We start from the raw sequence: 24312 nt of genomic DNA, 5'->3' as shown, positions 1-24312 counted from the left end.
TACACAGCCCTCAGATCACATTTGTAAGCAAACACTTAAAGAGTTGCACTGCAATATCTATTAGTATATCTGCTTCCCCAACTAGACTCTCAGCTCAAGGACAGGTACCATCCTATTCCACCTTCAGCCTCCAGCACAGAGAAACAGCAGGGCATGTGGTCAATACAAAATGGCAAATAAACTGGGGAACACAAAAGAAAATAAGAACAAAGAAAAAACTTGTGAATAAAATTTTTTTTTTAAGATTTTACTGATTTCTTCGAGAGAGGGCACGAGCAGGGTGGGGCAAAGGGCGAGGGAGAAGCAAACTCCCCACTGAGTAGGGAGACTGACCAGGCTCTATCCCAGGACCCTTAGCCAAAAGGAGACACTTAACAGACTGAACCATCCAGGCATCCCAAAACTTGAATTAAAAAAAAAATTTAAAAAGAGAAACCACTAGTTATGATCACAAATTTTCATGATCTGAATATGAATGAAATGCCCTACATAGCTTAGGCTCCCAAGGCTACAAATGAAAACAATCCATCACTTTGAATAAAATCTGACAAGTGGGCTTCACATGGGAAAGACTAAGAAATCCCTCAAGTTTGGGCCAGTGGCAATTACTCCCTGTAAATGAGAACTGATATTTATGAAGTTCACCATAAAATCCAGCTTTTCTGAGCATCTCAGAAAAGAAAAAGAAAAAGACAAATGGTAAATAACAAGGGCAGAGCAAAAAGTCTCAAATTATTAAACTACAGTTAGTTACCATAATGACATCATCAAGTACCAATGCATAGAGAAAAAAAAATGATAAAGTGAAATGTACATTCAGCTATAACAATTTTTTCTATGTTTCTTTTAATAGCCAATCGATTCTTGATGAAGCAAGTTCTCTTACCACCAAATGATACATTAATTCATTTATTTTTCCAATCATTGAACAGGTTTTAGTTGAGCACCTATTATGTGTTAAGTACTGTCTAGATACTAGAAATAAAATAAATCTTTCCCCTTTTTGATCCTGATGGAATCTACTATTTAATGGGGGACCCAGAAAATAAAAAAACATAAGCCATCAATCCAGAGATTCTCAAACCAACTGACTAGGTCCCCATAGCAGATACTGAGTAAAAACTACTCCTGCTCCTTGTAGAGGAAAATGAACCGTTTTTGAAATAGCCAGAGCACTCCATTCTTCTCAACAAAGGCCTGCCCTCAGAGGAAATGTGTTAACCAGAAAAAGGGAAATACTCAACTCCAGCCCATTCTGACCATTCTGTCCCAGCTAAGCAGGGAGGGAAAAACTGAAAAACTCTTGTGAAATTCACAGTTCAGAGGCGTAGGCTCTGTAAGACTGAGACCTGATCACAAAACTATAGAACCATTTTTCTATAGTGAGAACTACAGAACTCTTCTGTATTTAAAACTACAGGAGCTTTCTCCTCCCCCATGCCTTAGTGCATTACTAAAGGCCTATTTATTGCAATTCCTTTTACCCAGTGTCATATCTGGCTATTAAGGAAAAAAAAAAAAAATGGGGCGCCTGGGTGGCTCAGTGGGTTGGGCCTCTGCCTTCAGCTCGGGTCGTGGTCTTGGCATCCTGGGGTCGAGTCCCGCGTCGGGCTCTCTGCTCAGCAGGAAGCCTGCTTCCCTTTCTCTCTCTGCCTGCCTCTCTGCCTGCTTGTGACTTCTCTGTCAAATAAATAAAATTTAAAAAAAAGAAAAAAGAAAAAAAATGGCAAGGCATAGTAAAAGGTGAAAAAGATAATTTAAAGAGAAAGAACAAGCATCAGAATCAGACATGGCAGGGACCTTGAAAAGATCAGACCAGAAATTTAATGAACAATGATTAGTATGTGAAAGACCCTAATGGAGAAAACAAAGGACATGCAAGAAGAGATGAGGGCTGTAAGCAGAGAGATGGAAATCTCAAGAGAGAACCAAAAAGAAATGCTAACATCATGTAGCTTTACTACACGAGCAAATGGGAAAATCCACTGGAAATTAAACAACTTTGTGATCACATCCCAGGGATGCTACATACCCCTTTCTTCCTTGTAAATTCTCTGAGATATTTTATCTATCAAATTTATTTTCTGGCTAAATATTTCAATAAAGTTATTCATTTCCATGAATTCCTCCGGGCGGCTTTTCACTCCCCTCATCGACAGCGCAACGGCTCTGACCGTCTGCCCCATTCTGCTGAGTAATCCAGGCCCTTGCTTCTTATGAGAAGAGAGTTCCTAGAAACAGACAGACAGACAAACAAATGAAATATTCCAATATTCCCAACCAAAGGAAATCTCATTGGAAGAATAGAGAATAAAAATGTTTCATATACTTTTTTTTTATGTAGTTTGAAGCAGCTGAGTTTTATTGGGGTACACTTCTTCCTCTAAGTCTATTCTTCTTGATAATATTCCTTTTCAAAGTATGCAAGTAAAACATGTGTACATGCTTCCTCTCAGCATGGATCTTTAAAAGAACAAGGTTTAACAGAGGGAACTGTGCTTAAAGAGATACTGAAGAAGATAAGGGGACAATAGGAGATGCAATCTATATTTTATAACAGGAATTTAATGGAAAAATGATTGAGAGAAGATTTCTTAGGGTCTCAACTACTCCCTGAAAAAAAAAAAATGGAAATTTCATTAATTCTTTGGTTATAATCATAGCTTACATGTATTGAGAGCTTGGGATGTTTTAGGCACTATATTCACATTTTTAAATCTATAACTCACAATAATATGATGAGGTAGGCTCTATTATTATCCTCATTTTACAGAAGAATATACAAGCACAGGAAGGTTAAGGAGCTTGCTTTAAGTCCAAGTTAAGTGCTGGACAAGGCTCAGTCTGATTCCAGAGTCTTCACTGCTAAGCACTGACTAGCTTTGTCTTTGTAATGTAATGTTACAAACAGTAGTTTGTAAATAGATACTCTGACCATAGCTCTTCAATCAACTGAAGTTGGGTAAACTGTGACACTGGCAGGCTGTAGAGAAAGATTTTTAAGAATATATGTAGCTAGCTGCTTCTCAGTTAATCTGGGAGAGAGGGCTACAGACTTGCGAAAAGAAGAAATGCAATAAAAGGAGACACCACACAAAAGTAACCCTTTAGAAATACAGCATATTAAAAAAGAACACCAGGAAGAAGACGAAGGGATTCTCGTGATGGTTATACCACTTGTAAATGCAGATTTGGGATCAAATAAAAGGTTACCCACAAGAAAAAAAAATCTATAAATAATAATGCTGACCAGCAAATCCACAGATAAAAATACTGCTATTTATCCAAATGTTGAATAATATATTATCTTTATCCAGATTTTCCTTCCTGAAGGTCTTACACAGAAGAATACATAAAAAGTAAAACTGTTTTCTTCCAAGTCAATGTGATTTTCCATGCATATGACGACAGATGCCACCCTTGACCAGATAACACATCTCTCAGGAGTGCTACAGCATCACTCGATAGAGTCAACATTATCAGAGATGGCGCAAGTCACAACTGGCAAACTATTACTGTGAATGGTGACTACAGAGACTGTTTCCAGCAGCTTCTAAGGTTCTGGAGTCAGGCCACAAATTCATTTCACAGAAGTCTCAAAGGGCTTCCAAATAAGTACTATCTGTCAAAACTGAGACGAACCACCCTTCTAGCCTCTATCACTTTGGCAACAACTGAGAGATATAAGACTCAATATTGGTCAGCAATCATTTAATACTGACCAATTTCCCTAGCCATTATTCTTATTTGTGAGTTATATTTCCATAGGTGAAAAGAAAAAAGAGGATGAATATACAAATTTCTGCATTAGAAATAGATACAGTACCCTTCATTAGGTAATTGAAAGAAAAATAAGAAAATCATATTTTCTATATGGCTATCCATCCAACCATCTATCCACTTAATAAAGACTTTTAGCCTAAGTTGAAAAGTCCTAACCAGTTACAAAGGAAACATATGTAATGTGTTCAGTATTAGCTATATATGCAAGGAGTACCCTGACATTAAAAAAATCAGCTACCAAGAGAAATATGAATATGTATATGTGAGGAAGATAGAAGACGTCTGTGATGTTTACATGTAAATTTGACACAGGGTTAAATCTGAAGGATATCTCTCTAATGTCTGATAGTCCATCTCAATTCAAGGATGCTGCTGCCTGATTTATAAAAGTAAACAAAAGGAAGCGTACAACCTACTATACACAAAGACACAAAAGGATTATATGAGTTTAAATCAAAATTCTTTACCCAAGCTTGTGCAGTAAGAAACACTTTGAAGTCTTCATTAAATGTTAAAGTTGGATGATCAGCAATTCGGTTCAGGAATTTCTGCAGTGCCTTCCTGCGTGTCTCGATGAAGTCATCATTAAAGCGTTCCACCATTCCTTTCACGATAAACTTCTCAGGCAATGGCTGAGGCAAAAAAATTTTTAAGATGTATCTAAGCATTATGTGGCCTGAAACTATAAGGAATTCTATACTCTTCCTTTCTGGAAGACTATTCGAGCATGTGATGATTCCAAGATTCACAATGCCAGAACCCAAACCTGCAAAATCTTAACATATTTAGAACAGTTTAGAAAAACAAATCTGTACATAGATTGAATGTTTAAGAGCAAACGTTTCTAAGATCAATGATTTTCAGTGAAGTCAGAGGTCTGACATTAGCCTTTCGGCATTCTAATGATTCACAAGACAAAATGGTAGCCACCATATGGGGGAAAAAATGCAGACTTACAGGAATAATCAGAGTTGGGTGTGCTTCTTCAAGTTTTCCTTTCAACCAAAGGAAATCTTGATAACGTCTCCTAACTTCAAATTCACTGGAGTCAAATTCCCCACGAGATGTCTGAACAAAGAAGGAGAAAATAACAGCACACGCAATATAAGACAGGAGACATTTGCCCAATGTTATTTTAGACATTCAGAAATAAATGGGTCTCGAAGAAAAATTAACAAATTCTAATTATTCAGTGTTTGTCAGCCTGTACTTTTTTTGTAATCATCAATTCATGTAGCAGATGAAACAAAGCAAACTTTCCAGTATTTTCAGAAAGAAAGCAAACATCATGCTCAAATTTAAAATCCAAACTGAAAAATCTGTCTTACAGCAGCCATCTGCCTTCCACAAGATTTTAACTATGATTATATTTGGCATGACTTTCTTGCTAACAAGAAAGTGTGTTCTGAATTTAGGTTTCAAATATATTTTTCTCAAGATGATTAGAATTCAGAATTTGAGGAAAGTTCTATTTTTGTAATTTGGAAAATAATAACTGAGAAAAAAATGTTTTCCTGGAATTTTCTCAAATGAATTGCTTTGGTAAAATTTGCTTTTAGTATATGAAAATTCTAACATTTTACAGAGTGATTTTACCACTGTTTAAAAAATGTTATTAATGAGGATTTGATGTGAAAAGAAAATCTTCCTGTCATTTCTCAAGGGATTTTGAGTTATTTGCCTAAAATCCTGAAAATTAAGCAAATAAAATATCTGTTCTCAACAAACCAAAAAACTATGCCAACATATATGACAAGAAGAACGTGGGTACAATATCAACCTCATTTCCACTGCATGAATCCCAAGCCAAATAAAAAATGATTATCTAATGCACACTCACTCATACAATATTGTATTAACTAAACTTTTTGCATATTAAAAATTATATATATTATTGTTAAGGTTGAAATTTTCCTGGAGGAGTGGTGATGGAAATAACACATTTCATGCATACTTCGCACTCACCAGAAATATCAGTCACCCACAGATGAATGCGATGGTAGGATTAAGTAGTTCAAGTCATAGATGCGGTCTTAATTGTCATGAAATAAGGTTCACAAAAGTTAAACTTTCCAAAGTTTACTCCTTTAAAATGAATGTTTAGAATATCATACAATATATTTTATCAAAACATTTCCTTGGAAAAAAATGGAGGTAAATGAGATGCAGAAGTCTAAGGAACTAAATGTTCACAAAGCACTATAAAATCTTAACTATGGGTACAAGTTATGGAAATGGTAAAAATAGGAAAACTAAATCTAGTAGAAACACAGTTTAACAACATATATACGAGTTGGTATGTGTACATATATATGCAAATACACACATATGCATACATATATACACACACAAAACATGGTTTATAGTCACTCATTAAAAAATACTTATTGAACACCTTCTTGTGCGTGGCACATATGTATAGGTTCACTACCAATTTCCAAAAATATAAATTGGCAAAACCAACACTAAAATACTAAAAAATTGGGCAGTTAAGAGCTTTATATGTCCTCAAGAATTTTCAACACTTTAAGTAAACGTAGAACAATCTGACATAAATTCTGGCAAGAGGAAGATGCAAAATCAAGTCAAATAATTGGTTGATTCTGTCCCCATCACTCAGTCATTGACTTAGAAGAGTTTTCTAACATACTGCAAAAGCAGAAGAAAACAGAAGATAAGTACAGTGTGTTCTTTCATGCTACTTTAAGAATTTATTCTATTCCCAAAGAATTATAAGAATAAGATATGGAAGGGAAAACAAGTATTCTCAGCTGGGCTCAGATCATGGTTTATTTCCCAACAGCAGGGACAAAATCGTTGTTCTATCTAAAGTGGTCAATTTTGGCCACTAGAAGATAGAAAGAAGCTTCCTAACTGTAGGAATAACAGGGTTTGATGACAGATCTCCAATTCAGAAAGAACATGTGTTCCAAAAAGTTAATCTGAAGTACAAATAATGCTTCTAATATAGGATACAGTTTTCCACGGAAGCTATATCGTAAATGGTGTTTAATTTTTTATATCTGACCTTAAAAGCTTAGGTACTTGAAGATTAGGACTAATGGACTCATGTGATGTATACCCCAAAACGCACTCATTCAACAAACACTGACCTTTGGTCAAGAGCAGTTACTCTAGGCTCTGAGGATACAGAAAATTGTTTTTGTGAGAAAATGAGTCTTGGGATCAGGGATATACTTCAACACCTACTCCACACTGGTGGGACATTTAGGAGTCTGTCTTCATGATGAGGATGTGAGGGAGAAGACCCTTGTTAAATATCTTTGCTCTTGTTTCTATATGTATTAAAGGAAGGCACGTCTCTTGATCTCCAAAAGAAAAAGTACGTTACAGCAGTCACTTTAGATAGTCTAATCTGGAGAATAAAGGGTAATTTCCCACAAGGAGAACAGATGCCAGGAACATGGGCTTCCTAAGACTCATCATTATTTATAGCCAGATCATTCTTAAGTACTCCTAAGTGGATATTGTCAGTGTACACAGGTGCCCATGTATATATGTTTCACCCTTATAATCTTAATGTCATAAATATAAATTTTCATAAAACTAAAACTTTCTCAGGGAAGCCACCTCTGAACCTCCAAACTAGACAGGGTCCCTGTGCTCAAAAAATCCTCTATTTTTCTCTCACAGCATTTATGACTATATTAATTAAGCATTTAACTGTTAAATATCCATCACCCCCCTAGGTTGAAAGCTCCATGAAGCCAAGGGGTATGTCTGCCTTGATTGCTGGTGTTATCTCAATACACAAGCACAGTACCTGGGACATAACTGGCACTCCATAAAACTTCACTGAATATATGAGAAAGTGAATAAATGATAATAAGTGAATAACATAGAAAAGACTATATTTGATAACATGATATTCATCTACTAAATGTTTAGGTATTTTTATCTATAAGGCATATTTTAGCATATATAGATTTAGTCTAAATACTAGGATATAGTAAAAACAATCAGAAGTAGAACAAAGGGACGTATTGTATAAATGTCTATTTCATAAAAGTGAAATGAAAGATAGTTTGCCATAACAGTGCAGAGATGCACAAAAACAGAACAGAAAACCCATATAGCGTGAAAGTAAATGGTCTGGAATTAAAATCCCAGCTCAAGTAATCATTATGGTGTGTAACCTTTGGCAAGTTACTGAGTTTCAGTGTCCTCACGCACAAAATGGGGGTAGCGCACAACATCTAGGTCCTAGGATCGTTGTTAAGCTTTAAATAAGTTAATATGTATAAAGTGGTTAAAACATTGCCCAGCACAAAGTAATCACACAATAAATGTTAGTTAACCGCACAGTGATATTATCAGTATTACTACTACTATAAGAGCAGTACATTTAAAGTACGATGTAATTTTGGATAACTCATCAGAATTATATGTCTCTGATTAGAGTAAAATTTACAGGATGGCTTATAAAAAAGTGTCTAAGAGAAACCAATAATGATGGGAAAATAATTCAGCTGCACAAATTCTTTGCTAGGAAGGAGGATAACAATGGGTGCTTATAATTAAAATAGTAATACCAGTAGAAATCTGGTTCTATACTTAGCAGTATGTCTGTATAAACACATTAAATATTCACAAAGACCCTACAAGGTTAGTACCGTGATCTTATTTACAACTGAGGACACTAAGCATAGAGAGGTTAATTAAATAGCCCAAGACACATAGCAAGAAAGGGGAGTCATCAAGATTCAATTCCATGCTGTCTTGCTCTGTAGCCTCTTGATACAAGTATGATACCATAAATTTCTTCACTCATCCATGCACCAAAAAGTTAAATTGCTTAGTTACTATATCCGAAGGACTGTGTTTGGAAATATGGAGAACTTAAGATACAATTACCTTCTTTAGAAGCTCACAGACTTGCCTGGAATAAATGCAAGTAACACATAGTGATCTACCCACATACAGATAGGAGAGTAATGAACATTTATTATGTGTCAGGCATTTTGCTAAGTGTTTTACATTGATTACCAATCCTAAGTCAATTCTTACAGCAACTCTACAGAACCAGGTTCGATTATCATTTCTGTTTTATAGACTTAACAAAAACCTGAGGCTTAGCAGGATTAAATATAGACCTTTAATTTCTTTGCTATAATGACTCCAATGTTTTACATTCTTTAAGAATTCAATTAGAACAACATGGGAAAACAGGATAAAGAAAGAGGCCTTCTTGCCTGCAGGTGCAGGGGGTGGGGGAGTGCAGCAGGCATCATTTTGAGTTGCTGAAAAATAAACAGTTGTTCATTCTTCCTCTAGAAGAGGAAGGACATAGCAAACAAGGAAAAGCATATACAAAGTCATGAGAGTAAGAAATACCCTAGAAGGGTGCCTGGGAGGCTCAGTCAGTTAAGCATCTGCCTTAGGTCATAATCCCAGGATCCTAGGATTGAGTCCCCAGTAGGGCTTCTTGTTTAGTGTGGAGTCATCTTCTGCCTCTGCTCCTCCACTCCACTCCTGCTCTCTCTCTCAAAGAAATAAATAAAATCTTAAAAAAGAAAATACCCTATAGTATTCAGATAACAAAAATAGCTCTAGATGAGTAGAGAGCAGAGTATTAAACATGGGGAGTTAGGAGATGAGTCTTTATATAGTAAGCTGGCATCGGACTTTTTAAAAAGCTCTTTATATGTCATTCAAGGGAATTTGCACTTTGTTGTACAGGAGATGAGGAACCAAGGAAGGATTTTAAGAATCTGAGTGAAGAGATCAAATATATACACTTTTACGAAATACTAACTGGCAGCAAGGTGGAGTTTGCATTGGAAGAAGTGATTACAGGAAGATGGTCCAAACCCTTTTCAGCTACAAAAGAGATTAGGGTGAGGTTTCATAAAGAAAATATTATAGAGGCACCTGGGTGGCTCAGTTGGTGAGTTGGTGAGTTGTCTGCGTTGGGCTCAGGTCATGATCCCAGGGTGCTGGGATCGAGCCCCGCATCAGGCTCCCTACTTGGCAGGAAGCCTGCTTCTGACTCTTTCTCTGTCCCCCACCTCCGGCTCTCTCTCTCTCTCTCTCGAAAATAAATAAAATCTTTAAAAAGAAAGATTTAAAAAAATCTTAAAAGATTTTAAAAAAAAAGAAAAGAAAATGTTACAACCTATGAATATAATTCTCAAAGGCTGCTATTACATAAAAAATTTTTTTTAATTCAACTGTTTGGTTGTTTAATTCTGTCAGAAGTAAACTGTCTTTTCCACAGCCTTCTCTTGGGATTAAGGAGATTTGGGTTCTAGATTTACTCTGCCTTTTAATTACTGGACAACTTAACAGGATCTTATAAAGCAGACACTTGCTCTTATTTGGAAAACAAATGAAGCTGTATTTTGTAATCCTCAAAAGAAATGCTAAAACAAAATACTGTATCATTTTTTCAAAATGTTGTTTATTAGCCAACTGAGGCTCTTCTTTTCTAAAGATATTTCTTTACAAAGATATTTCTTTATTATTTTTGAAACTAAAAACTAAATGTTCTTATTTCAAGATGCTCAACTGCTAAAAAGATGAGTGACTGCTGTAATTTGAATTCCACCAATTTCATACAGAACAAGTGAAGGATAGATTAGATGCAATATCTTACCTAAAATGGTTGAAAAAAAATAATTCAGCTAAGATTCTGTACTGTTGAGAGTCATAGTGAACAAAAATCACTTCCAAAGTTCAGAGAGCAACTCTATTCAAAAAAGTGTTCATTAAAAGTTTACCTTCGTAATAATCCTGTAAGTAATGAAAGTTTCAATCGTAGTAACATGGCTTTCAGGTTCATCAACTGTTATGAAGAGATCTTTCAAATCTGGCTCATCTTCAAACTTGACTTGGTTTATCATCGACAGAGGGGATGTTGGCATCATAGGGCTGAAGGAATTCATGTCCATCAGTGAGGCATCCTGAGGAATAAAACACATTCAAAAATTAACATCTACAGAAGAAATAGATTAAAATCCTCTTTTTCTTAGAAGCCATAAATACTAATGAAATATATCAAGAACAAAAAGGATGACTGGACTCCTGGTTAGATCTGCTATATTGAACATGTATTTTTATCTCTTGTTTCCTATTAAAATCCCACTTCAAGTTTACTTCCTGGGGTGTCTCTGAACTCAAGGTTGCCAAGCAGAATCAAGGAAGAGATAGCCAAGGAAAGTCCTGTAGACTAGATGGGAAGATGGCCAGCCCTCTTCCCTCAGCTGGCCGCCAGGATGCTGGCAGCAATGTGCAAAATTCCACACAGCGATTGAAGGGTTCCTCTCCCTTCACCATTCCGAGAGAAGACTAACTGTTGCAGTCCCTGATGCATTAGCCAGGTCTCTGCCTAATCACCCTGCAGTGAAGCTCCTACCGTACATGCTGAGTATCTCCTCCACTTTTTATTACCTGATGTAGAGACTACAAAATATCTAAGTATGCAGAAAGCCTCTGATGTGGAAGACTCACAAACAAACAAAACAAAACAAAACAAAACAAAAAATGCTTACAAAAAATAGATGAAATCATCAGAGATAAGAATGATATCTAATTCATGAATAAAAACAGGAGCTATATTCTTAAAAAATTCAGAGAACAGCAGCAAGACAATAAAAAAGGAGGCTCATGAAAATTGAAATATGATAATAAGATAACAACTCAACAGGAAGTTTGAAAGCTAGGAGTCAAGAACTACGCTGAATTACAAGAACAAGAGATGGAAAAGGAGAAGGAAGTGTTTTTAAAAATTAAAGGATCCAGGCAGGCAGTGCCTTAATAAAACTAACTCCATAAAATGAAGAAGGAAAAATGGGCTTTGAACTGAAGTGTTTCCAGGCTGACAGGGCCTCTCATACCTCCTCAAAATGAATGGGGCCTTGGTGGGGTAGGAAGTGTTGTGCAACCATCTACTACATGACATTTCATAGTAGATCTTAGCTTCCAGAGGGAATATAAATAGGTAAAATACAACAGGACTCTCAGGATTGAGAATGGCTCCAGATTTCTCAATGGTACACAGGAAACTAAATGACAATAAAACATCTTCCTAATTCTGAGAGAATATCTTCTACCTAGAACTCTATATAGCCAGGCAAATTGTCATTCAAGTATACATAGATTAAAACCATCTCAGATATAAAGGATACCCAAAACTGACTTCCCGTGCACCCATTCTTTGGAAGCTTCTTTAACTTTCTAAAATAAGGGCACAGAGCCAGAAGAAACAGGATCTAGGGGGTGCCTGGGTGGCTCAGTCAGTTGAGCATCCGACTCTTGGTTTTGGCTCAGGTCATGATGTCAGGGTTGTGGGATCAAGCCCAGCATAGGGCTCTGTGCTCAGCAGAGAGTCTGCTTGAGATTCTCTCTCTCCCTCTCCCTTTGCTCCTCCCCTATCCTTAAAATAAATAAATAAATCTTAAAAAAAAAGAAGAAGAAGAGAAGAAGAAGAAGAAGAAACAATCTAAAAACAGCAGACTCAACAGAAAAGAGAACCAGAAAAAATTCTTCAAATGAGTGTGAAGGAATGTTCCAGATTGATAGCTTTGCAGCAGAACTAGAGAAATTGTATACAGACCTGGTCAGAAAGACAGTCACCAGGGAGGCAAGGAGAAGAAGAATGGAAAAAGAATGAAGCAAGAGAGGGAAGAAGGAAGGAGGGACAGAAGGAAAGACCAGAGGAGTGAGCAAAGGAAGGAAGGAAAAAAAAAAAAGATGGAAGGAAGAAAAAGGAAGGGAGGGGGGAGGGAGGGGAAAAAAAGAAAAGAGAAAGAGAGGGAGGGAGGAGGAAGGAGAGAGGGAGGTGACAGAATATGTGATATGTTTAAACATAATGAGAGGAAGCATGTCATGTTAGATTCTATAGATGAACTGGCTTGACTGTGAACACCCACAAATTGTTCTTAATCCTGAATTTAACTAAAAATGGTGATATAATTATACTAATCAGAAGAAAAATACAGGTACTGTGTATGTTTGAGAGGAAGAGACATTGCTTATAAAATAGCTTCAAAAATTCAACTCCTCTGATGGAAAAAAGGAAGATGAGCAACTGTTCCAGACTGAAGAAGACCAAAGAAACATAATAGCTAACTACAGCATGTGATCTTGAATTGGATTCCATACCAAAAAAGGAGAACCTTTGCTTTTTCTCTCTGATCATGTTAATGGGACAAATGGAGAAATATGAAAGGGTCTGTGGATTAGAATGTAGTATTGTGTCATTATCAGTTTCCTGATTTGTGTATGTATACTGTACTTTGGTAGGAGAGTGTCCCTGTTTTCAAAAAATATGCAGGCCAATTCAGGAGTAATAAAATATCATGTCTTCAATGTATTCAACTAACTCAGAGGGAGAGAGAAAGGAAAATTGTGCAATGGCAGTCATTGGGAAATCTAGGTTCTTTGTGGTATTCTTGCAACTTTTCTCCCAGTTTGAAATTATTTCAAAATAAAAAGTATATGTATAGTTTTAAAAAGTCAAATAATTCTACAAAGCTTAAAATAAGACAAAGCAAATTAAAATTTAAAAGCAGCTTCCCATGCTCCAGAATTGCTATTCCCAGTTCACACTCTTCAGAAGCAAATTCAGAACTCTATTAGCTGTTTTTGTTCCTTGTTACATTCCTTATTTCAAAATAACACATGTATTCCTTTTTTTTTTTTTTTCAATTTTGACATTATCACTAGGTTTCCTCCTAAGGAGAATAAAGAGTATTTATTTATTTACTCAATTAACTATATAAGTATAGACTCAGATTCCTATGTTATTCAATAGGTTATAGTCCATTAATGTCATAATTTATTTTGATGTTAAGTGTCCATGACCTGCCTAGTGGAACCCCCTAGGGGTATCTGTGTGTTTTTGATTTGTCTTCATTATTCCTTGAGCACTGTATATAATGTAACTTCGCAGAACAAGATGTTTCAGGTTTATCTTCTATTTTCCCTGACCCAGCTATGGAATCAGACATTTCTCTAAGAAACTATGGTTCCTTCTAGAGGAAACTGGAATTTGGAAACCAAGATGTGAATGATAGGAAATATATGTACAATACACACACACACACACACACACACGCAATACACATCTGGATCTAGAGATATACAGATAGAAAGTAAATACTATGAGTTCACACCAATACCTCCAGTTACAATTTGACACCATTTGACTGTTCCGGCTTTACCTCTTTCCATGTTTGTAACTCTTTTCTCCAGCAGAGAGAAGCCTGGCTCCCAGTATCTGGAAGATATTTATTAATGCTCAATCCCCCTACATGTAACCAATCTTCCATCCAGGCCAACTGTCTTCTCAGCCCTGACTCCATGAACCAAAGCAGTCTTGTTCTCATTCACAACCACACTGGTTCCCTCCTCAGCCTCAAAGCCACTGGCTACTTCCTTGGACATACTGTCTCCTCAGGCACTATCAATAGTTTGTTTTTAAAGAAAGGGCTGCATGTTATTTTTTAATAAAAAATTTTAAATGAAACAAAAGGATAACATGCAGTAAATTCTACCAGTAATGTTTTATTCATATGCAAACATAAAACTAACAGTATCAATATGACATTTGAGTTATTTCTTCAGTAGTAAAAATGACAGGTTTCCAACTCTGCTTTCTCTTTTAGATACTACTATTTTCCTCCAAAATTAAGAATATGTATAGATGTTAGAATAAAAAACTTTGTCTGTTGTTATGAACAGATTAAATTTAACCAACACACTTAAAGATGAATTCAGCAACAAAGTCTATCGTAACTTAGCAACAGAGTTAGCCAGTCCTAAATGGAAAAAAAAAAAAAATCATTACAGAGGAGGCTCAAACATGGGTTCTAGTCCTTTCTCTACCACTGACTAAGCAAATAACTTCGAACAATTAATTCAGCCTTTCAAGGTTAAATTGAGGACCTGGAGTTGAAAATTTGCAAAATCTCTCCCACCTCACAGGCTAAAACAGTACAACTTCTAAATTTATTAGTATATAAAAATGTAGCAAAACCCCAATATTTTAAGAGAAGGAATGCTTTTGTAGTACTAGGAATGAAAAAAAGGCTGAAATCATAATACTGACTTATTTTACCCCTGAAAACAAATCAACATAAATCCTTTTGAAGCATCAGTAATATCCACAGCACTATTCTTAAGGCACTTCCCACACAAAAAGTTAGTTCTGTGAACTATAATGCAGCATTTGGGTAACCCCTCAATGCAATAACACAAGAGATATTATGGTAAGACACACCAAGTGAAGAGGTAAGAGCAATAAGGTTTGTTTAAATTTAGAAGGTTCAGGTTGCTGTGATTACAAAATGATTTGTGAAAGGAAAAACACTTAGGCATGATTTAAACCAAGGAATAGACACATAACAGTTGTACTAATGAGACACAAAATAAGAGATAATAAATATCTTGCCATAAAGTTTAGCAAATTAATTATGGTATTTCCCTATTAATAGGCTAGAATAAAGTCTATCCATGTGATAGAACACAATAAAGTGATTAAAATTATTATTCTAGAAGTAACAGAATACAGTATGTTGGGAAAAGGGTCACAGTATATTATTAAAAGAAAATAACAGGATATAAAATTTGTGTACAATTAGATTCTTGGGTGTGTATGTGTGTTTATGTGCATTTAAGACGGAGAGGGTAAGAGAGAAAAAGTGTGAGTGACAGAGGATACAACCTTATAATCTATACCAAAAAAGTTAACAGAAGTTATTTCAGGTGTTGGGATGCTTATTGAGTTTAATATTTTTCTATGAGTTTCTGCATTTCCAGGTTCTAAAATAAACATTTACTGAGAAAAATATTAAAATTGTTAATGTCAACACTGTGTATATGTTCAAAGGCAGTAAGAATTACTGTAATAAGTTAAAATAATTGTCTAGGGCCATTTGGGCAAATGACCCTGGATGACATTTGATTTTTTTTCTTAATTGATCAAAGTTGCTTAATTAAATAGGAAATTTTAAAATGCCTGGGATCACATGGAAATTGGATTGTCAAGATAAATTATGGAATGCTAACACAATGGAACACTAAGGAGTCATTAAAAATGTAATTTAGAGGTTCCAAATAAATATGCAGTCAGCAGGTATAAAAATATCTCTGTATAGTATATATTGTATATAGCACAGCCACTTCACTACATTAAGTATCTGTTTTTGCAATCCAAAGATTTTCATTCTTCTGGAAAATGGTGAAAAGCAAAAATAGTGCTCAGCGAAGGCTCTGCCGCCAACCCTGAGAAAGGGGGGGTACACCCCACGCAGTAAGAGTGGCGCCACCAAGCTCCTTCCCCAGGAACTACACTCAGCATCACGGCATCAAACTCCACAGCTTGAACTGTGTCTGTGAACATCTGTGCTTTATCTCCATTTATTTTGTGCATCCATTAGCAAAATGCATCTTAAGGTGCCAGAAAAGCCTAGGAGAAGTTGTGTTTTGGGTCTGGGAAGGCTTAAAAATTTTTTCCATATAGATTAACGGTAACTGCTTCTTCACTTTAATCCATTTCAGCTTACAAAAGATTTCGTAGGAATGCTCTACTTTCAGATGGGGGAGGGGTCCTGTAGTAGTTTTTTAAGCTGACAAATTTTAATTTGACAGGCACACGTACTTTAAATTTCCCTGACACTGCACACAACCATGTGCTTTGGTATTCTTTGTAGTCACCCTCTTAACTCACCACAGCCCACTTCTTATACCTACTACATAATGTAGCATTCTATTTCTTCTGCTTAAAATGCATCCTTTTGTAGAGCGGGAAAGATCTGCATGAATTTACAAAGGCTCACAATTCCAATGAGCATAGTGTGGTGTCAAAAATATGCTTCGATATCGAGCAAAGGAAGAAAATTACAGGCTGAAATTTAGCAACATCCAAGATTCAGTAGAAGGATTTAAATTACTATGAATCACTCAAAAACATTCTTAAAACTTCAATAAAACTGACTATCCAAAGACTTTTATATTCACTTCAAAAAAAGGAGGAAAGAAAATATAATGACAATGTTTAAAAGATTTACATTTGGACATGAATAAGAGAAGAAAATAAGTGTTTGAGAAGATCCAAAGAAGCAATTAACCAAAAAAGCCCTCCATTTAACCTTTTGTGGTGGATGCTTTTCAGGAGAAATGGATCATTAAAATTTGTTCTTTCCAAACAAAGGTCTCACCTCCACAATAATGTGTGCTTCTTTCTCTCATTAGTTCTCTCTCTCTTTTTTCTCTCCCTGCCCCCCTCCCTGATCTTTATTTATATGTCCATTCATTCTTAGCATTTGGATAGATGTCCATTATCTACTGGTCTTCTAGACAATGAAAAGACACCATTTTATTTTCTTTCTTCAAGAGATTAAAGCAGAAGGGAAATGATCTGGGTGGTAGATCTCTACTTCTTAAATAACATTGAATACCCTTCCTTATAGCTAGCATAGTGAAGACACACAGGCACACACACCAAAATCCTGGGATGGTTTCAAGCCCAGATGTGAACATAATATATAATGTGTAACAGTGAAGCCAGATTACTGTAAGAAGTCTTTGTCCTCTACCCTTATTCCAAACCAACACACCCATCATGAGAGAAACCACTTAAATGACTTTACTTAGTTAAATGGACGTTAGAATTGTGTTAGCATGACACTGAAATTTATTGACACAACCAATTACAAATTAAGTGTAAGTTTTCCTTGTTGCTACATTTGGTTTAGAATAAGCATTTGTTATGGATTAAATTCTGTCCTTCCAAAATTCATATGTTGAAGAGACCTAACACCTCATACTTCAGAGTGTGACCTTATTTGGAGATAGGGTCTTTACAGAGGTTTATTAAGCCAAAATGTGGCCACTGGGGTGGGCTCTTATGCAACATGACCCACCAGTGTCTTTATCAAAAGAACAAAGTTAGACACAGAGACATGTATAGAAGAAAGACAATGTTGAGAAACATGAGGAGAAGACAGCCATCTACAAGCCAGGGGGAGGGGTCTGGAACAGATTCCTTCCTCACTGCTCTCGGAAAGAACCAACTCCACTGACACATGCACTTCAGACTTCTAGCTTCCAGAGCTGTGAAAAAGATAAATTAATGTCTCTTGTTTCAGACCGCTTATCTACGGTCCAGAGTTACAGTAGCCCTGGCAAACTGACAGCATTTTTTTTTTTAAATTTATTTGACAGATAGAAATCACAAGTAAGCAGAGAGACAGGAGAGAAGAGGAAGCAGGCCCCCCGCTGAGCAGAGCCCAATGCAGGGGGGGCTCGATCCCAAGACGCTGGGATCGGGAACTGAGCTGAAGGCAGAGGCTTTAACCCACTGAGCCACCCAGACGCCCACGGACAGCATTTCTATACACAGAGTTGCACACAATAAAAATTTAAGGAAGGAAGCAAGGGTGGAATGGTAGGAAGGGGGGAATGATATGATTACTGCATTTCATCCTTGCTCCATTCCTTCATTTTCTTACAGGTTAACAATCAGCTCCAGTAATTTCTGAGAAATGCTTTTGCCTCCCTCCTTTAATGATCTTGGATGGTTCCAAGGCTCTACTATGGATATAAATAAAAAACATCCCTGAATTTTAAAACAAACAATGGCCTGCCAATATTTGAGTACTCAGGAGATAAACACCAAAAGAAACAGGTTAAAAGGTGAGAGACGACCTTTCTAAAAGGTGTCCTTCCTGAATATCTCCCACTAAAAGGCTACTTGGAAACATCTCATAAATATAACATGAATTACTCTTATAATACTAAATCATACCCACCATCTGTGCACAAACAGCTATTTTCTTTTTACAAGTAGAGGGGAAAAAAATCAATGTGAGAAGTGTGATAAATCAGAAGAGTGGCATGAAAAGGCCACGCAAATAAAATTTGCTGATGCGCAAGAAACACACACACCAAGAGACATCTGGTAAAAAAGCAACTTAAAGTGGAAGGAGTTTGAGAAACTGTGTTATGAGGGACACTCATCCTGATGGGCCTAAATTTAGACTTACCAGCTGTGTTTTGGTTTACAGCTCCTTCCAATCTGCCTGCTTATAATAATAATAAAAAATCAGAAAGGCCTTCTGCGGAACACTGTTGAAAATGTGATTGGGGGAAAAGCCAGCCCATGGCATGTTCTATAAAGGGGCATACAACACTCTAATCTTATTTGACATAATTTCCAGGGCTACGTAGGATATATCCCCTTGTATGCATATATGATAATTGATTCATCCATTTTTCTGTTTCTAGCATTTCTATTTTCTAACATTGTTGCCTTGAATGTACTTGGACTACCTCAGGTTTTGTGAAATATAAAGCTATATACTAATCATGTAATTTTTCACATCATTCTATCTGACAGAACATTTCCCTCTGTACACCTCCCCCCAAAACATGGTATATTAAAAGAAAAAGTCTCTGTAGTCAGGCAGAAAGGTCATATCTCACCTTGGATCACAGAGGATTAAGGAGAGCATTAAAAAAAAAAAAAAAAGAGGAATAAATGTGATACATACATCATCTGCTTGAAGACTTTGTATGAATATCTTAGGTAAACCTTAAACCTTACCACAACCCTGTTGAGTATGTTCTAATCCCCCCTCCACCTTTTTTTTTAAACCAGATAGCAATACTCATGATTTTTGACTTCACAATAGTGAGAAAGTGACACACTTTCAGTAGAAACCATACTTTGATTTTGAATTTTGATCCTTTCTTGGGTCAGCGATACACACGCAACGTAATACTCTTTCATACTGCTGGACAGCAGTGTTCCAGTTAGCCACGAGATCATGAGGGTAAACAGCCAAGACACTTAACACTTAACACATGCTCTACACATAAAATCAATCTGTTTTTCACTTTCAGGACAATATTCAGCAAATTCAGTATCTCAGGTGAATGAGATATTCATCACTGTATTATAAAATGGGCTTTGTGTTAGATGATTTTGCCCAACTGTAGGCTAATGTAAATATTCTGATCATGTTTAAGGTAGGCTAGGCTAGTTACGATGTTTGGTAGGTTAGTTGTATTCAATGTATTTCAACTCACAATATTTTCAATTTACCCCATCATATGATGTAACCTCATCATAAGTGAAGGAAGATCTGTATATTTTTTTGTACGTATGAAAATACTCTAGAGTAAAAAATCACTTAAAAACTTATGGAGGGGAAGCACCTGGGTGGCTCAGTCTGTTAAGTGTTTCTCCTCAGCTCTGGTCATGATCCCAGGGTCCTGGAATGGAGCCTTGTGTCGGGCTCCCTGCTCAGCAAGAAGTATGCTTCTCCCACTCGCCCATGCCTCCCCCCTTCACTTGTGCTAGCTTCCTCGCCTCACTCTCTCAAATAAATAAATAAAATCTTAACAAAAAAAAATTATAAAAGGTGTGCTCATATAGGATAAGGTTATATTTTTGGATTACTGAAAACTATCCAGTAATTTTCTTTTAAAGTCTTCTCATAAAACTTAGAAATAAAAATAAAGTTCCATTGACAGTTTGTAGGTAGGCAAAAAGTAAGTAAGTTCTAGATTTTTTTTTTAAAGATTTTATTATTTATTTGACAGAGAGAGATCACAAGTAGGCAGAGAGGCAGGCAGAGAGAGAGGAGGAAGCAGGCTCCCCGCTGAGCAGAGAGCCCGATACGGGACTCGATCCCAGGACCCTGAGATCATTACCTGAGTCGAAGGCAGCGGCTTAACCCACTGAGCCACCCAGGCGCCCCAAGTTCTAGATTTTTAGCATTTGTGTTCTTTCAAGGGCTTTTTAATACTCAGACACACACACACACACACACACATTAATGTTTTTATTCACCTCAGTAAATATCACTGCATATGTAAGCTACGACAGGGAAATAAAAAGTAAAATGTTAAGGCTAAAAGACAGGCAGCGCTCCCACATGGTGTGTCCTCCAAACCACTGGTACAGTTCTATGTATGCTTCACGAATATGTCATGTTACTGCATGCCAAAGATATTTGAAGCCCTCAATGTTAAATCCACAAATGACAAGTCTATTAAACTTGCCTCAAAATGAGTTTGGGGTACTGGATACACATATTAAACACAGTATCAGCCAGTTCGAATCAGACCAGAATAGGTAGAATATCAACCAGAATAGGTATAATAACTACCTATTCTAGATTCAGTGACGATTAAGTAGGAGAGGGCAAACCAGGAAAAAGAATTACTCTGACCAGAATTGAAGAAGTTGAAAATAAGTTCTATGGGCAGACAACACTGCAGACCCAACTTAGGAATGTAAAAAAATTTAAAATAAATAAATAAATAAATAAAAATGGTCCCTCAGGAGCACAGCCAACTGACTGTACACTTTAACGGGCACGACTAAAATGGATTCTGACACACAATAAATTTCAACTACCCTCCTTAACCAAAGTTTCATCTTTGTAGATGGTTTCTAGGGAAAAGGTTGAGTTGTCCTGATATCAGCCACACCAACAACATTAAAAGCATTCCTAAGAGCCTTAATATATACTTACAATATATCAAGAAAACTAGTAGATAGTTAAAACAGCTGTACCAGGAATATTCTTTTCCTCTAGCACTTTCAAATAACATGACAAATACTACATATCATGAGTCATTCAACTGGGGAGCTATATCCACACACAAGGCACACTGTAGAGCTATTGAGGGTTTGGTTCCAGACAACCCAAAGAAAGGGAATATTGCAATAAAGTGACTCAAATGAATTTTTTGGTTTCCCAATACATAGAAAAGTTATGTTTACACCAAACAGTAGTCTACTGAGTGTGCAATAGCATTATGTCTAGAAAATGTACAGTCCATGTAGTTTAATTACCAAATACTTCCTTGCTAAAAAATGCTGACCATCACCAGAGCTTTTAGTGAGTTGTAATGTTTTTGCTGGCAGAGGGTTTTGCCTCCATGTTGATGGCTGCTGACTGACCAGCGTGGTGGCTGCTGGAGGCTGGAATGTCTGTGACAATTTCTTAAAATAAGACAACACTGAAATTTACTGCAAATATTGACTCTTCCTTTAACAAACCATTTTTCTGCGGAGTGTGATGCTGTTTGAAGCATTTTACCCACAGCAGAACTTCCTTCACAATGGGAGTCAGTCCTCTCAAGCCCGCTGCTGCTTTTATCAACTAAGTGTGTGTCATATTCTAAATCCTCTGTTGTCATTTCAACTATCTTCACAGCATCTTCACCAGGAGTAGAGTCCAGCTCAGGAAACCACTGTCTTTGCTCATCCATAAGAAGCAGCCCCTCAGCTATGAACATTCGATCAGGAGATCATAGTCATCCAGTCACATGTTCAGGCACTCCTGCTGCTTCCAGTCCTCTTGCTGTTTCCACCACATCTGCTGTTCTGCCTCCACTGGAGCCCTGAGCCCACCAAGTCATCCATGAGGGCTGGGATCAACTTCTTCCAGACTCCTGTTCATGTTGACATTGTGACCTCTTCCCATGGATCATGAATGTTCTTAATGGCATTCCTTCCCAGAAGGTTTTTGACTTACTTGGCCCCCAGATCCATCAGATACATCACCATGGCAGCTACAGCCTTATGAAATGTATTTCCTAAATAATAAGGCTTAAGGAGTAGAAATCACTCGTTGATCCACAGGCTGCAAGATGGATGTTGTGTTAGCGGGCATGAGAACAACAGTAATCCCATTATCCATCTCCATCAGAGCTCCTGGGTGACCAGGTACATTGCCAGTGAGCAGTCATATTTTGAAAAGAATATTTTTTCTGAGAAGGAGGTCTCAATAGTGGGTTTAAAATATTGGGTAAAACATGTTGTAAACAGATGTCTCGTCATTCGGGCTCTGTTGTTCCATTTATGGGGCACAGGCAGAGTAGATTTGTAATTCTTATGGGTTCTAGGATTTTCAGAATGGTAAATGAGCATTGGCTTCGACTTATAAAGTCACCAGCTGCACGAGCCCCTAACAGCAGAGTCAGCCCGTCCTTTGGATCTTTGAAGCCAGGTGTTGACTTCGGTCTAGCTATGAAAGTCGTAGTAGGATCTTCTTCCAATAGAAAACTGTTTCTTCTGGGGTGCCTGGGTGGCTCAGTTGGTTAAGCGACTGCCTTCAGCTCAGGTCATGATCCTGGAGTCCTGGGATTGAGTCCCACATGGGGCTCCCAGCTCCATGGGGAGTCTGCTTCTCCCTCTGACCTTCTCCTCTCTCATGCTCTCTCTCAAATAAATAAATAAAATCTTAAAAAAAAAAACCAACAACCTGTTTCTTCTACATTGAAAATAGTTGTTCAGTGTAGCCACCTTTATTAATGAGCTGAGCTAGACCCTGCAGATACCTTGTTGTGGCGTCTCCATTAGCATCTGTGGCTTCACCTTGCACGTTAGTATGATGGAGATGGTTTCTTTCTTTAAACCTCACTAACCAACCTCTGCTAGGTTCTAGCTTTTCTCCTGCAGCTTCCTCTTCCTCACATCTCTCAGCCTTCACAGAACTGAAGAGTTAGGGCCTGGCTCTGGCTTAGGCTTGGGGTTAAGGGAATATTGTGGCTGGTTTGATCTCCTCTTTAGACCACTAAAATTCTCTCCATATCAGTAATAAGACTGTTTCATTTTTTATCATTCATGTGTTTACTGGAGTAGGACTTTAAATTTCCTTTAAGAAATTCTCCTTTGCATTCAGAGGTTGGCTGTTTGGTGCAAGAGGCATAGGTTTTGGAATATCTTGACTTTTGACATGCTTCTTTGTTAAGCTTAATCATTTCTAGCTTTTCATTTAAAGTGAGAGACATATGCCTCTTCCTTTCACTTTAACACTTAGAGGCTACTGTAGGGTTATTCATTGGCCTAATTTCGATATTGATGCGTCTCAGAAATAGGGGGGCTCAAGGAAAAGGAGAGTGATGGGGGAATGACCAGTCAGTGGAGCAGCCAGAACATGCACAACATTTATGTATTAAATTCCCCATCTCATATGAGTGCTGTTCCTGGAACCCAAAACAAATTACAATAATAACATCAAAAATCACTGATGACAGGTTAGTAACAAATATAATAATGCTTAAAACGTTTGAAATATTGCAAGGATTTTCAAAATGTGACACAGAGGCACAAAGTAAGCAAATACTGTTGGGAAAATGGTGCCAAGAGAGTTGCTTGACACAGGGCTACTACAAATTTTCAATTGGTAAAAAATAAAGTATTGGCAAAGCCTGCAATAGAGGAAAGAACAATAAAATGAGCAAGCCTATAATATAGCATTTAAGAGACAATACCCCAATTCTGGTAATTCTGGTAGCACTCTCTATAATAACTAAAAACCATATAGTAACAAATATATTTGTGAGTCTCTGACCACCTCATTACAAATTGCAAAATGGATGAGCCTACAACTTAAGAACATTAATCTTAATAATGGCAAATACTGAAATTTTCTAAGGGACAGGGCCTGTGCCTTAACACCATACACTTACATTACTTCATTTAATCCTGCCAACAACATGATGGGAAATAAGTGCAATTATCATCATCTGTATCTTATAGATAAA

General features: G+C 36.9%; 1 protein-coding gene across 2 annotated transcripts in view; it reads right to left on the bottom strand.

Annotated features, from left to right (window-relative positions):
• The window catches only part of SNX7 (sorting nexin 7), a 98255-nt gene that overhangs the window by 62615 nt on the left and 11328 nt on the right, over positions 1 to 24312 (bottom strand). For both annotated transcript variants that reach the window (XM_044238742.1, XM_044238741.1), the window contains exons 2-5: positions 10524 to 10706; positions 4741 to 4851; positions 4251 to 4415; positions 2033 to 2231 (exon numbers count right to left, since the gene is read on the bottom strand). In XM_044238742.1, the coding sequence (XP_044094677.1) occupies positions 2033 to 2231; positions 4251 to 4415; positions 4741 to 4851; positions 10524 to 10706 (658 nt within the window). The remainder of the gene's footprint in view (positions 1 to 2032; positions 2232 to 4250; positions 4416 to 4740; positions 4852 to 10523; positions 10707 to 24312) is intronic.

This window comes from Neovison vison, chromosome 2 (genome assembly GCF_020171115.1).
Source record: "Neovison vison isolate M4711 chromosome 2, ASM_NN_V1, whole genome shotgun sequence".
In the NCBI taxonomy this organism is placed as follows: Eukaryota; Metazoa; Chordata; class Mammalia; order Carnivora; family Mustelidae; genus Neogale; species Neogale vison.
Note: the sequence above shows the minus strand (reverse complement) of the source record. Positions and strands in the feature narration are given on the sequence as shown.